This window comes from Rhea americana, unplaced genomic scaffold (genome assembly GCF_003343005.1).
Source record: "Rhea americana isolate MKP2758 unplaced genomic scaffold, rheAme1 scaffold_45, whole genome shotgun sequence".
NCBI classification, from domain to species: Eukaryota; Metazoa; Chordata; class Aves; order Rheiformes; family Rheidae; genus Rhea; species Rhea americana.
In genome coordinates, this window is record NW_028186590.1 from 1,477,564 (window position 1) to 1,492,630 (window position 15,067).

General features: G+C 36.0%; 1 protein-coding gene across 3 annotated transcripts in view; it reads left to right on the forward strand.

Moving 5' to 3' along the window:
• The window catches only part of COL19A1 (collagen type XIX alpha 1 chain), a 213,410-nt gene that overhangs the window by 143,276 nt on the left and 55,067 nt on the right, over nucleotides 1-15,067 (forward strand). For all 3 annotated transcript variants that reach the window (XM_085316027.1, XM_085316028.1, XM_085316029.1), the window contains 5 exons: nucleotides 7,610-7,663; nucleotides 12,339-12,401; nucleotides 13,159-13,203; nucleotides 13,924-13,959; nucleotides 14,991-15,026. In XM_085316027.1, the coding sequence (XP_085172153.1) occupies nucleotides 7,610-7,663; nucleotides 12,339-12,401; nucleotides 13,159-13,203; nucleotides 13,924-13,959; nucleotides 14,991-15,026 (234 nt within the window). The remainder of the gene's footprint in view (nucleotides 1-7,609; nucleotides 7,664-12,338; nucleotides 12,402-13,158; nucleotides 13,204-13,923; nucleotides 13,960-14,990; nucleotides 15,027-15,067) is intronic.

Consider the following 15,067-nt stretch of genomic DNA (forward strand, 5'->3'; position numbering starts at 1 on the left):
ACAAAACTATCACACCTGTGGGGTAGCAGCTATCATAAAATTGGTGTAGATAGGTTACAAAATGCTTAACCTATTGCCTTAACATTTTAAAATTAGATGTTCTGGAAAAAGTGAAGTAGGTGTTTGATTACTGTTTCAGAAACATAAGAAATCTGTATTCGAGAGGAAAGAGGGTCAGTCATTAATTGTTAAGGTAGCTCCACTACACACTGAGTGTGTGAAATTAATAAAGGAGTACTTAATTTAGATATTAGTAAAACAGCCAACTGCTCAACAATGACAAGAGAAACTTTCAGCAGGAAAGTTCTGCCTCCTTGAGGAAGAAACTGCTGAACTGTTGATTTGATACAATGCTCAGGGGATTTGATATAAAAGACAGTCCAAAAAAAAAAAAAAAAAGTGGTTGGGGGGGAAGCTTTTGAGACCACATTCAGAGCAGTCAAAAGGGGAAACAGTCAAACTTGACACTTCTCAGGGGTGTGAATTTTTGTAAGTTAAAATAATTATTTTTTACCTATTTGTGGAAGGGGTGTAAGTCAGCAGCAATTAAGATTTTGTTTATTTCTTCATCTGCCGCTAATCTGACTTTTCTAAGCCAGTCTCAGTGGTTCATCATTTTTTTTCTAATGTAATTTCTGAGGATTTTTTTCAATAAAATTCATGTTTGTACTGAGTTTCAATTCCTTTAACATCATCTGCACATCTTTGGTTAAGAACCTACRTCAGTGTCAAAATGTAGATCTATTGCATGAAATTACTTAGGTAAAGTGGTACTTTCTATGCATCTTCTTCCAGGGATTCATTTTGTTGAATAATTTTTCCCTTTGGAGTAAAGCCTGTGCCCACAAAAGTCAAGGAGTCGGTGAGGATTTTTACTGATGGATTATAAAAATATTTCCATCAGTTTCCCTGGATGATGATCTTCAGCTCTTTTGAGCATTTTTTTAAGGTTTATTCTACATTGTACAATTTAAAAATGTTCTGTTATACCCTTAGTTCAGAACTCATGGTTTTGGTCTTTGCTGCCTGCTGTTATTTCTGAGTGTTGTTCTGTTATTTCAGTACTAGAGAGCTGAGATGTGTGCTCACACTTGTCACACTTCAGTGCATAACGATTTATGCTGGAAACAAGGAATCCGAATGGCTTCAGTAGAACAGCAGCTCCCTCTAGTGCTTTCTGAGCCCTTCCCCCTTTAAAGAGTCCAGACAGCAGTTTAAAGCTTCTGTTAATTACAGTATTCCTTGCTGCATCAGAAGTGTTCTACATGTTCTGGTTCTGAAATCAAAATTCCTGCAGTCTTCAAATACATTTTATACATTTTCTTACTTGCATTTTCTTCTTAGGTCTTAACCCAAGAGATATTGCCTCTTTCCCATACTGTTATCTCCCTCTACRTGATTCTTTGTCAAAAATCAAAATGCTGATTTTATGAAACAAAAGAGGAGGATGCTGACGTGAGGTTACAAGCACAGCATTTTGATCTTACTGAAGAATTAAACTGGTAGCTTTCTTCTGCAGTAACTGCTAACACAAATACCTACAGGTCTTAGCTACACAGAAGGGATTGCCAGCAAAGCGTAGCTTTTTGCATAAGTATAAGGTATAGTCATTCCTGTTCCAACAAAAAAAATTTTTTTTTTTCAAAATTTAAAACCAATTTTATGGGAAGGGTCTGAACTTAGTATTTTAACTGTTCTTGGCCCAACTCTCAAATCTTCACTCAGCCAAAATACTTTTCTGGTCTAAGACGGTAGCAYTGCTGCCTGACTCTGTTAAGGCGAGAAGATCATGTAGGTTGCCACTATCGGGAAATAGTTCCAATCTGCATGGTGTCTGGCCCTGCTTTATGTATTACACTGTTATTTGTGAGCGTTACTGGTAGTGAAATGCAACACTACAGACTATAGCACAAAGCTAACAAAACCTGTTTAGTGCTCAGTGGAGTTTATTTTTGCTTTTAGTTGCATAYGACCCTTTTCTTTATTTTCACACTAACCAGCTGCAGGGTGTTTCTGTATAGGTATGCTACAGGATAGAAGAAAAGGGTTAACTTCATCTCTTCTGTTTCAGTTTTCAGTGTCTCCCCTAGAACTGTTCTGACTGGASGAATTCCACTTCTCAATAATTCCCATTTATTATGGTGGAACATCAGATTGTTTAAAATATAAAAAGAGTAGTAGGCTAGAGTTGTGCTACAGACTTCTGCCAATATAATAGTGTTGTCTGGGGTGAGACAGGGTATGAACTCTGATCAGTGTTGCTGTGCAGCAGAAGGAAAATACAATCATTGTTTTTTTAAGGTAGGGAACATGAAGGCTATGTGATTTGGCCAAGTATAATCTTGGCAAAGAAGCTGTCTGTGGCAAAACAGGGAAATATAAACTTCAGGTCTCCTGAATCACAGGTTAGTGTACCRCGATTGAGATTATTCATCCTCTTAAAACTAGTATTCTTTGCTATTTTTCTGCCAACATATCCCAACTTTATTGTTTAACARTATATAGCAAATAGCAATTTAATCATTACACATTTTACTGCATAGACTGTGAGGATGGGTAGACTTTTTCATCAGTCTCATCTTCACATAAATGAGGTGAAATATAAAAGTTAAGAGAGAAAAAGATATTGTAAAACACAGTAATTACACAGCTTGTAGCTGTTTCCTCTTAAGCACCTGTATTTTTGTTCCTGCCTGTTTAACACAAATAACATCTGAAACCTGTTTGTAATTTTGGAAAACAATCAGGACACATTTTCAGTTCTTTTCTTATTCATACAACCATACTCTCTCTGCGCTTCAGATCCCTCAATTGCACAACTTGATACACAGACCAAAAACAAGCAAACCCTGCTCAAGTGAGCTTTTGATTGGTATTTGCAAAGGAGCAAGTTTGAAAAATGTCCAAAGTGGCAGATGTGCAAAATTCTCRTTGAAAAGGCAGAAATTGCTTTGACAATAATTCTTCAACTCCTGTTAATCTCATTGCTTCCACTCTTGAAAACCAGTAGTAATGCTTCTTTTTCATCTGTAGAGACTGAGAGTCTATTATACAGACGTATCAGTGGAACAAAATAGTGGGAAGGGAAGAAAGAAACCAGAGTTTAGGAAGGCACTCTAGAGTAAAGGCATTTTCTGTTGTTGAACACTGGTTTTGTTTATAGGCTTAACAGAGATGTTCATCAATGCAGTAACTGGATACTTCACTTACTTTAAAAGAGTGATGAAAAGATACGGTTTATTAAAGTAGGGAARTATTCTGTCCATTTTTGAAGATAGAAAGACTGAAACAGAGAGATGATTTACTTCTGGTAACATGAAGCCTGTGGCATAGGCAAGGATGCAGCTCAGATGCTCCAAGTCCCACTTGCCTGCCTGATTTGCAAGGCAGTTCTGGGGCTCTTTTGAGGTTGTGTCAGTTTTACAAAACTGTGACTTGGTGGCTTTCCATTTTGTCATAAATGATTTATTTGATGTACAAATGTTATCTGAGAGGTCAGGGTTGGTGGCAGATACAGAATACCATCCTTCCTGGATTGTATTGTTGCAGCAGTTTTATTTGTGAAAAAACAGTAAAAGGAATGACATGCTGGCAAATGAGAAGGGAAGATAAAGTCTTATTTTTTGACTGCTTGCAGCATTACAGAATTCTTGCTAGACTATAACAGCTTTAAAGTTGAGACATCTAATAAGCATGCAGCAGCATCATGGCTCAGTCCCAGTTTTGAATTGCCATTTTTAATACAGATATCAGAGGAGAAATCCTGCCATTAGCTTTAGAAAACAAAATTGAGTGAGCATCACAGTCAAAACATCGTGACTATATTTATCGTATTTTTCAGTGCAAATATAAAGTGACAAATCACTTCCAAAATAAAATGAATAGAAAAAATTATGGCTTTGTGTCTCTTCCTGTGTTGGAGAACAAAGAGGGAGTGTGAGGCAGCTGTGATAYTTTGTGTGATATACACAACAGATGCTTATGATACTCTGTTATTAGCTGGAAGTGGCAAATTTCTGATCCCTAATCCAGCTCAGGCATGGGGCCCACAATTCTGAAGCAATCCKCCTTCACCTTGCCTCGGTGTTTCTGAGGCCCAAACATGTTGTCCTCTTTGTGCTTAGAACACAGAGACTGATGTTGTCAGTGTTCATATGCCGCCTGCAGAGGTGTGTATAAACTGGCTGCAGCCTCCTCCTTCCTTGCCTTCCAAATTTTCAGTCCTCTAATGTTTAAGTAACACTCTTTTCTTGTCAACAGTGTAATCACAGTAAAACACAAGGGGTTAATATTTCCTAACTCTGCCACACTCCTGATGGAGGTATTTTGGATTTCATTTTTATATCTTGGAACACACCAGCGTTGTTCTGTTTTGAGGCAATAATGTTCTGCCAGGTCTTACAGTTTTATCCATCATTTTTAATAACTTCTGCTTATTTGCCTTTCGTTTGGCTTTACTAGCATCCTAGTTTTTTATACCTTCTAACTCCATGGGGAGTTGTTGATCGCCTCTCTCTCACTAGTTAGTTTCCATCAGAGTAAAAAGTATTTCCCCTAGGAAGTAATCTCTTTGATTAAGCAAAACCATGGTCCTGTTCCTCATCTTTTTTTAAAGTACTGGAGCTCAAGGAAGTAGCTTTACTGATAARGAGAGCCAGCAGGATTTTGCAGAATGATGTTCTACGTATGTGGGGAAATGGTGCTTGCTGTTCTGTRCGCTCTTACCGAACAGGTGGATCTTGCAGAAGGCACCTTTGGTGTCGTAATGCAAAGCAYGCTCTTTTGCCGTTCTAGATTTATCTCATTTGAAAGCTTTGTCAAAATGCTTCAAAATGTGATTGCGTAGGAGCTAAATAATACTACCCTCAGGATGCTAGCCACCTCATTTTGTCATGCAAACCAAATCGCTGAACTAGTAGCATCCTCTTTACTCAATTACTTAATATTGTGGCAATTCTGAAACTTGTAATAGCAATTCATCAGAGTAGCTTGCTGACTCTGCTGCTACTGGGACTTAGGTAGCAGAGCTTGTGACTCTTAACTCCTGGTCATATGTGCAGGAATTGTATGTTTTGAAAAAAATGAGCCTTTTTTTCTCCTCAAAGAATGTGCTGGAGAAGAGTAAGTTACAAATCACATGTTTTGAAACCATCTACTGTCTCTCTTGCTCCCTCTTCTGTCTTGTTCAGTGATGTTTCTTGCTACTAATTGTCTACTCAATAATGTATTAAAAAATCTGTGATAGTGTAAGATCTCTGAAGGCATAGTCTTCCTTGTGTAAGGTTGGCTCTTTCTAAACCATTATCAACCTGTGTCCTCATGAGAATAATGATTTTCTGAAATCAGTTGTTTCAGTTTCAGCATGGTAACAGTGTCATTTGTCTTTCCAATCACAGTCAGAGTTCCCTTACTCCTGAGAGCTATTATTTTCTCAGARTTGAATCACACCGCTTTCACAAATCCTTCACTACATCGTTAGGATCTTAACAACTGGTACCRTGATGCAAAAGCATCACTTAACAAAGACTGTCTGTCACATTCAGTTCAAAGCAGCCTCCTCTTTACATATTAAAACCTGGAATTCTCAGATAGGAAGAATGCTATATGTGACAAAACTATTGCAGCCAAGTAGTTCCCTTAATTTTCTTGTTGCCTGAATTGYGTGGTGTTTCATACAATAGCATCTCTGACATAGTAAAACACTTGAGATCCTTTGAAAAATATAGCGATTGGTTATTTAGCTTATATTTACTCAGATGAATAGGTAGTATTTCAGCATTTTCCTTGGATCTCCAGGTGAAATAATGGTTAGAAGGCTTCTGAATATTTTTAGGAATATTTTGGAGTCTTAGTGCTCCACTACTTTGATTTTGACAGGGGTTCTGGTTCTGAAAAGCATTGCTCCAAAGGCTAATCCAGTTGAAAATAATCATATTTTCACATTGACCTATTTCTGTGATAGGTGAGAAGTTATTTTCATTCTTCAATCCTTGTGATAGTCTTATAAGTCAGTTAGCATGGAAGAAATTTTCCCTAGATAATTATTCTGAAAAGCTGCTTTCCTGTTGTGATAGCATCCCAGTATTTCAATAGTAAGTATAATATGTATTTAAAATGTATAAAGTCTTAAAGGCTTTGAAAAGTCTTAAAGGCTTTGAAAACACTTAACATTATGCAAAATTAAAATATGTGATAAAATAGAAAAGTTTATATTTCACTCATTGCTGACATTTGCTTGCGCAAAATTTTACTTCAGGAGTGTCTACCCAAAATTTCACCCAAACTTTTAGTACCTGATGTGAAAATGTCTAAAGTTACAGAGTAAATATTTACATAGACAGAATACAGTATTTCTAATTGAAATTCAGCCAGWTACTTTAATTATATTCCTTCCATCAAAAAGACTTTAAGTAACCAGAAGTGTTCAAAGCCTGTTCTTGATGTTTTATTCCAAGATAACATCTCCAGAAAGATATCTCACACTGTACTGGGGTGTCAGTTCAGTATTTGTTCAAAAGGAAGAATTCAGTGACTTGAATTAGAATTACTGCTGGAAAAACTAGAGGTTTTTCATCTAGCTGTCTGGCTAATAAATGAACTCCATTTATTTGAGGAACAACCCCTTTTCCAAACTGAAGGGAATTCAGCTTCATATTCTTTATTCAGCTTCAGCAATCATTAGGGACCATATTTGCTGGCTACTCTTTTCCTACTAATACAAAAGCTACAAACTGCTGTAAATTATCTGTAACTGTTAAGTGCTCTAGAAAAAGAGGAGATCTGTCATTATGCCTTACTTATGTTAAATGCAGCTCATCCAGACCAGTATATTTATATTTTATTAATGTAGTCAGATGTTTCTTATTGCATGACATGCAAATTTCCACTTTCAGAGAGAAACTATGTGAATTTTAATTTCACTTAARTTTAATTTCGTAAGAAGTACTCAACTTTTTGTATTATGCTCTGTTTTACAGCACTTGAAAATCTCATTGAAGGCCTGATTTAGTGCAGAATACGTTTAAGCATGTTTTGTTTTCTTCAAGTAATTTTTTTTTTAAATCTGGATCCATTCTAGGCCTAGATTTGAGTAAGTTTATTCTCCTTTTCTGAAAATCTTCGTGAAAGGCATTTTATAAGTGTAAATTGGTATGACAAATAAAAAGTGGAAAGGTAGTCATTCAAAGATTTCTGGCAGTCCTCAGTTTCACTTTCTGTACTCTAAGTTAAAAATCTAACTGTTTACTTGCACTAATAGATGCTTCTATATCAAAACTAGTGCTTTCAGTTAGTGAAAAGAAGTTCTAAATACTGCAAAACAAAGATTCTAATCATACCAGAACAGATTCATATTGAAATCAATATAAATGCCATCTTTACTGTCTCTTTCTGACTGACTTACTTTGAAAGAAGTTGCTGAGTTTAAAAGCCCAGGGATTTTGAAACTGATTGTGCTTCTTCTGTGTACCTAGAAATACAGATAAAATGAACTTACAATCAAAGAACAATCTAAAACCCTTTAAATGACTAGTGCAGTTTGAATCCAGGTATGTAGGCATAAGCATTATTTAAGTTAAAATGACCTTTTACTGCGTGTTTTTCAATATAGGGTCCTTCTGGGCTAAAAGAAATTCTGGAGTCCTTGAACAAGCATTATAATGAGGTATGGAGATTTGATTTGGTGTACATGTGTGTGTGTGTTTATGTTTAAGAAGTATCTAMGATAGGAATGGTTGTCAAAGAGGTTGTGAAGTCTCCTTCTCTGGAGATGTTCAAAACCCGCCTGGACATGATCCTGTGCGACATGTTCTAGGTGACCCTGCTCAAGCRGGGGGGTTGGACTAGACAATCTCCAGAGGTCCCTTCCAGCCTCAACCATTCTGTGATTCTGTGAATGGCTGCAGTTTCAATCCCTGCAAACCATATAGCAAATTCTTCATCTGGCTAAAAGGTATAGCCTTCTCTCTTTCTGCATGCCTGTTTAGGCCCAGGCCATACCTGTCACACCCCTACTGCATCGCCCATCCTGCTGCGTTTGTCTTACCTCCCCTGCAAACTCTACTCCCATGTTCTTGCCTGCCAGATCTCAAAAGGTTGGACAACCTAGTTGTTAGGACAAGGTACTGGATCCCCTTTTCTAAACTCAGTCACTCTAAACTGCACTTGATGTTTCTTCTTTCTAACCCAACCTATCATGATCCTGCAAGTAGAATAGAAAGATGAGAGGTACAAGATAAAAAAAACTGCTAGAGTTTACAAGAATTGTCCTTACACTTATATTATGGACTAATATAAATATTGTCTTAATTCTATAACATCCTGCAGCACTTTTTTGCAACACTTCCTAGAAACAAGTTAAAAATGCATGTGATAGTATTCCATTGACAGCACTACCATTCTCTCCTTTAAATTCTTACCACAGATTTTTCAAATCATTTATTCAAATCATTGTAATGTCAGCCATTGTAAAGCATAATGATTCAAAGATCTTCCAAGCTTTCTTAATTGATGATACAGCGAGTGAAAAAAAATGTTATCTGAATAGAAAATCATACTTCATTCAAAGACAAACTAAACATTATTGCAGGAATATTTGCTTAATACAAAGGTTACTGTGTTTCATGCTTTATATCACAAGTCAATTCTGGTGGATATTTGACATCTCTTTTACTGTTAAAGTGCATAACTATAAAGAGCAGGTGAATTTAGTCCATTTTTCTTATATGACACCCAGATGAGTATTAAAATCTCTATTTTGAATAAAGATTTTAGAATCAGGTTTCTGTCAAGCATATCTTTCAAGTTACTTTTATCACTGGAATGATTTCCCTGATATATCTGATACTTAATCCTTCCCAAATCAGTATATCACCTTAGAAAATGCATTGCTAATGCGTTAGCTGTGTTAGGAGTTAAGCACAGATTTGTATGCTGTCCTCAACAGGGACATTTTCCTACCTGGAGATGTAGTCGTGTTTGGTGTGCCTTTTCACCTGTATGTGTTGAAGTTGTATATATTGTGTATTTGTACCTTCTATATTCTTCAAGTTTCTCTTTCTCCCCGAAAGCAGCTTTCACTGCTACCAGTCTGGTTTTCTTTATATATATCATATTTATTGTAACTCATTCCCTGCTTCTGGGCTATTAATCTTTTTTCTCCCTACTTAAAGGGGGTCATTAACCCTTTTAGGGTTAGGTCTACAACAAGAAATACAAACAGCGGTGTTGTTCAGGAGCTGGCAAGCATCTGTCTCTAAGAATCACATTTCTTACAATTGTAAAGCTCTAAAAGATCCTAAGGTGTGTTATATTTCCTAACGAAAAATCTTCTGACAAAATGTAGACCAGCTGCTCTGTTTCTATAAATTAATCATTTTTACATCCTTTGCAGCTCATCGGCTTTTTTCTTCCGTCAGCTGTCCACTTTGAAGATTTTAATGACTTTGTCATTAGCAAGTAACTGTTCAACAGGGAAATGTAAAGGTTATGTTTCAGATGAGAGGAGATGGCTTACTGCTTCAAGTAGCAGATTTTAAGCAGGATTTTCCCAGATTTTCTGGAACCACATGTTCAGATCTCACTAGAGTCAACTTATGCCTTCAATTGCAGCAGCATATGAATTAGGTTATGTACAGTTTATGAGGGGAGTGGGAACCTCTCTAGATAAAAGAGATTGTCTGTTTTTCCACAAAACTGTTATTTGTCAAGGCAGATGCATGCATCATTAAATTTCCCCTTTTTTCACACTGTTTTGTAGTAGGATAAGTGCTTATTTTGTTCCCTGCACCCTGGAGGTACCAAAAAATCTTTCATTTTTCAATATGTAATTTGCAGTGTGCTTCAAGATTAAAAACACTTTTAATATGATATTTCAGTGWTACTCTGAGGCTTTTGAGATTCCTTACAGTACAGGAAATGGTCCTGTCATTTTCCAATGTTTAATGCATATGTTCAAGGATCTCACAATATCTTTCTTTTTTTTTAAGTGTTTAAACTGTGACCAGATCTTTATTGCTAGAGAAATGTTAATATCAGATTTCTCTAAGGATTTTTGTAGGGCTTCTTTACACTGGCATTTCTAGGAATCATGACACACATTGCTACCAAGAAAGGTAGGGGGTCAGTAGGAAGTGACACACTGTAATTTAGTAACATCTCTTTTCTGTCATTTCTTCGTTCCTTTGCAGCTTATTCTGTGCTTAAGCCTTTTGCAATTCTTCTGATTTCTGTATGGTATCAGTGAGTTGTCATGACTGCAGAACGTATTTATCTGATTTGTTGCAACGAAACTTTCTTTGTCCCTGTATCAATCACCTTATCATGTGAAGAGCCTGGAGTGCATCTCTTAAAAAATCTAGTTTGCTTAACCCCGTTAAGAATATTGTAAATATTAGTGATGAATTTCAGTAGCAAATTATGGTGAATGGCCAGTCAAGAACAGCCCTCTTTCTCTCCTGAAGATGGAGGAACCTGCTCCCTTAGATATAGATGGAGGTAGATATAGAGATAAGTAGTGGCATTGATCCTTAATGGGGTGGGAGACGCTGCTGGAGCATCTCCGCTCTCCGTTCTTCCTTTATCCCTGTTCCTGTTTGAGGTGTGTGACTATTTGCGTATGCCTTCTTATTATGTCTTTTGTTTTTCACCACAAATGAGATGCTTTGCATGTGCTGGATACATTCATTTTGTTGTCTTTGTCCAGCCGCAAAACTGGTTCTGTCCTGCACCCTAGGTTACATCCTTTYGGTGACCAGTAAATGACAACTCATGACTTGTGTTTATACAGTCAGGGGCCTGTGTTACCATCCTTTGCCTAGGCTTTCAAGGCCTCTGTTGTTACCTTGTGCTTGTAATCTTGGGGACCCTTGCTACACAATTTTTACTCGTCTTTAATATACATACATACATGGCCACTTCAGTCAAATATCTTTAATCTAAAATGATCTCCCACACCTAAAAATATAAATTAAACCACAACACAAAACAACAGAAACTACATCACAAACTGCTCAGGATACTTTTCAAAATTATTAGTTTCTTCAAAAATCAAATATTACTTTCCTAGCACTTTTTTCTCTGGCATAATTTTCTTACATTTTTTCATAAAGACCTATAAAAAATAGTTACTTGGTCTAATACTCATGGGTTATTTTTTTAATATATCCAAAGTAAATGCACAACTGAACAGAATAAAGCAGAACTTACAGTATACTCATCATACCATTGCAGACATCTAGAGTGTTTTCTAGTGAGTGGTAGTCAGCTCTTGCTCAGCAGGATCCAGGTTCCCTGCCTCTGTCTCTGGAGCTGATCTTCATAATTAGGGGTAGGGACTGTGTTTTGGTCCCTAAAAAATGAAGAAGGTCCTTCAAGATACTAACATTTATAAAATAATTAGGAAATTTATTTAGGTTATATTCAGCTATCAATTCCTTTAATATTAACCAAGTTTAAAGCCACTTCTATTCATTGTGACATTTTCTCATTTTACAGATAAGGAAACTCGAGCATAGCAATKTGAATTGACTTATTTACTGTTCCCATTTAGACCAGTAACAGATGTCCTGGCACTCAGGCTCCTTAGGCTCAAGGTCATTTTCCAAGGCCATTGGCTGCTTGAACTATTTTTTGCTGTTATTTTTCTATTGTTATTAAAGAAGATGTTCCCCTTATGCAGTATTGCCCTGAGTCTGCCTCTGAGAGCAGGAAACCTTTTGCTTTCTGTTTTACTGTGTATTTACCTGGTACAGAAGAGTAAATAGATGCAGTGCAGTAGTATCTCAGCAAGCTTACAACCTGAATCCCTTTTCCTTAAATCTGTGTTCTCTGAAYAGCCTGTTGATCATTCTCATTCTAGCTCTTTCTGTCTCACTGCTATACTAGAATTATGTTAATGCTATTTCATGTTCTTTATGTTGCTGAAAAATAAAATGAGGTGCCCTTGCCTTTTTACATGTGAAAGAAATGAGGAGGTTGTTCTTTTCTAACATACTTGAGAAATGTGCTGCGATATTGAGCATAAGAATATGTTCTTTGCAATGACTTAAGAGGAARAAAATTCGCAGATTCACGTAGCAGTATTCAGCATAGATATTTTTCCCTTACATGCTTTTATATATCTTCCACTCGTGTGAATGGAATATGAATGCATGACAGATCATTGCTGCAATACATTACTTGCATGTTCTGCAGAGGAATATAATACCATTTTCTAATAGCAAATTAGGACTTTTGAGTTTGCATACTGGTAAATTACATGTCATTGTTATGGTAGCTACATGGTAAATGTGTGGTGGTGTGTTCTGTTTTCTGATCTTTGTTACACTGTTTCTTCCCAGAGTGATACAAGACAGCTAGGATTAYTAGGCACTCCTGGACTTAAAGGCCAGAAGGGAGAAGCCGTAAGTATTTTGGATAAAATTTGGAGAAATCTCAAAGCACCTCCATAACCTGTCTCTGCCACCTTTRTAATAGTACCATTTATCCGATTTAGTACAACGTTGTCTGAAGGAACAGCAGTGTTTAGACGTGACTGCCTCTTTGATCTCTGTAGCCCAATATCCAGCTCGTTGTGCCAGCCCGTCTGTGCTAGCCAGGGAGGGAGAGCGCAGGAGAAATGGCCTGTAGTTTCTGTAACACTGTCTGGGGAAAAGTCAGATGGGATGGGCTGCCGGTTAGGGACAAAAGTCTCTGGAAAAGTTGAAATCCAAAAAATATTTTTAATAGTAAATAATGAGTATTTAAAGTGATTTCTCTGTACAGAGGCACTTGTTATAGTAAACATAGTCACCAATAAAAAATACATAGAGGTCAAATTCTGAATCCAGGCCTTTTGACAGTGTATTGTTTCTAGGTATCTGCTCTATTTAAACAGTGGAATGAATTTTTGACAACTGGATGCTTTTTAAATTGGGAGAAAAAAAACATGCCCTCCCAAATATGTGATAGAATTGCCAATATTTTTTAATGGAGAAGCCTGAAAATCTTCTGTAGAAGATTCTGTAGAATTTGGAGATATTTGAATCTCAAATTTCCATTGCAATAAAAGTTAAGATTTTGTGTCCTATATAAAACAAAGGGCAGCTGAAGGAGAGGAAGAGTTTCTTTCCATTTGTCAGAATAAAAAAAGGTTGTAAATATAYTTTGTTTTGTTAAAAGGGTCAAAAAGGAGAAGTGGGAATGACTGGTGCAAAAGGAGAAAAGGTAAAATAATTTCTTATTTCTTTGCTAATATGTAGTGCTAGAAGATGGCTGAATGTACTGATTATGAATAATACAGAAAATATACTCCAGGTCAAGAAAAAAATATATGCGTGATCTTCATGAGCATGATATTCAAATATCCGTATGAAAAAAATAGTTTTTAAAAAATTTATAAATAAACTTTATTGATTCATTAGTTTTTTGATTTTTCCAGAAAGATTAGGGAGGATGGGAGGAGAGGACACTACTGGGGAAGATAAATGTGTTGYATTTTTCTGGAAATATGTGACATGCCCAGCTCTTCTTCTACTGAATAGTGGACATTTTTTGCTATACAGCTATGTTAGACTTCCAACTGRTTTCTTTGGTGATATCAAGCATATAAACAGTTTTCATACAAGAAGAAACTTTCCTTACTCTCTTAATACAAAGCTCTTATGTCTAAGAATATGTCAGGTTTTTACATGCTTAAACTAATTGTCACTCTCTTTCGAGTTCAAGCATGGCAGAATTATGTTTTCTCTGTGTATTCATACTCTTCTAATCAAATTAACATTATCCCTCGAGTGAATTTTCATAATCCACATATTTGTATTTTATTTAGGTATAAAACCAGTTATTTCAGGGGTTGTTCAGCAAAAATAGAGATAYGTATTATTTATCATTTGAAGTAACCCTATGACCTATATGAGTGTTAACATCTTCYGTGTGTTTCCATAGGGAGAACCTTCTGAAAAAGGGGACAAGGGAGATCCAGTAAGTATAGTTAAGTTTTGAATTGATGATATGAATAATCTATGTGTGATCTGTTTTTCATGCTGTGTTCCTGCTGTGTTCTTTTTCTTTGCATASTTTCATTAGGTTCAGTGATTATGTAGGATAACAACATATTTATTGTCTCCTTCTTATAGGTGCATCAAATTCACATAGGTTATAAGCAAAAATCGGAGATGGGGGCACAGTGTCCTGTTCTTCAGCATTTCTGTTAGGACAGATAGATTACCTCTTGTCCCAGAATTGAGTTTAGTCAGTTACTAACATTTTTTTTTCTCTTGATGATTATTTCTGTCTTTCATTTGTTTTACAGAATTTTATGTGGAATGGATATACTATTTTAACTGTTCTTTCAACTTTCACAACGCAGCATTTAACAGGAGGGTATATCAGTTCAAATATGCAACAGATATATACAACCATCACTTTGGGAAGCTCCAAAAAAAAGTTCACAGGCAATTTTTTTATAACCAYTTTGTGTGTGCATAATTTTTCTTTATTTTAGAGAAATTTTTCAGAACGCACATTCTCTAAAAGTCTATTTACTTGTGTTGCTTATTTTTAATTAATTATTGTCCTCTCTTATGGAATATGACAGAAGCTAGTAATGTTGTTTAATACACAAGTGAAGGTTGCTTAGATACTTGTGATAGTCATGTTATTATATCCAAAATAAGGCATACTGCAGTAATGTGTTGTGTTGGAGATGAATACTATCTCACCAATAGAGTAGTGATTTATTGGGGAAGAATAAGCTTTGGACTGGAGAAGCTCTAAGGCAAGTAAGTTGTTTGCTTGCAAATGTTCTGGGAAACACTAGGAAAAGATAATAGAATTATTTAGAACTAGGAATGCCTTTCAAAGTTTCTACAAGGCATTAGCAATTTTTAAGATTTTTTTCAGAATTTGTTAAATTTGTGAGGTATGTGATAATATTTTAAGATAGTGAATTAAACTCTTAGCTGATTTTACTTTAAGTTTCAACTTCTTATGGTCATATCTTCTATTTTCAGGGAGAAATTGGAGTGCAGGGATCAAAAGGAAATAAGGTATTTTTTTTTTACTTGTACACACTGCGTACATTGCTGGT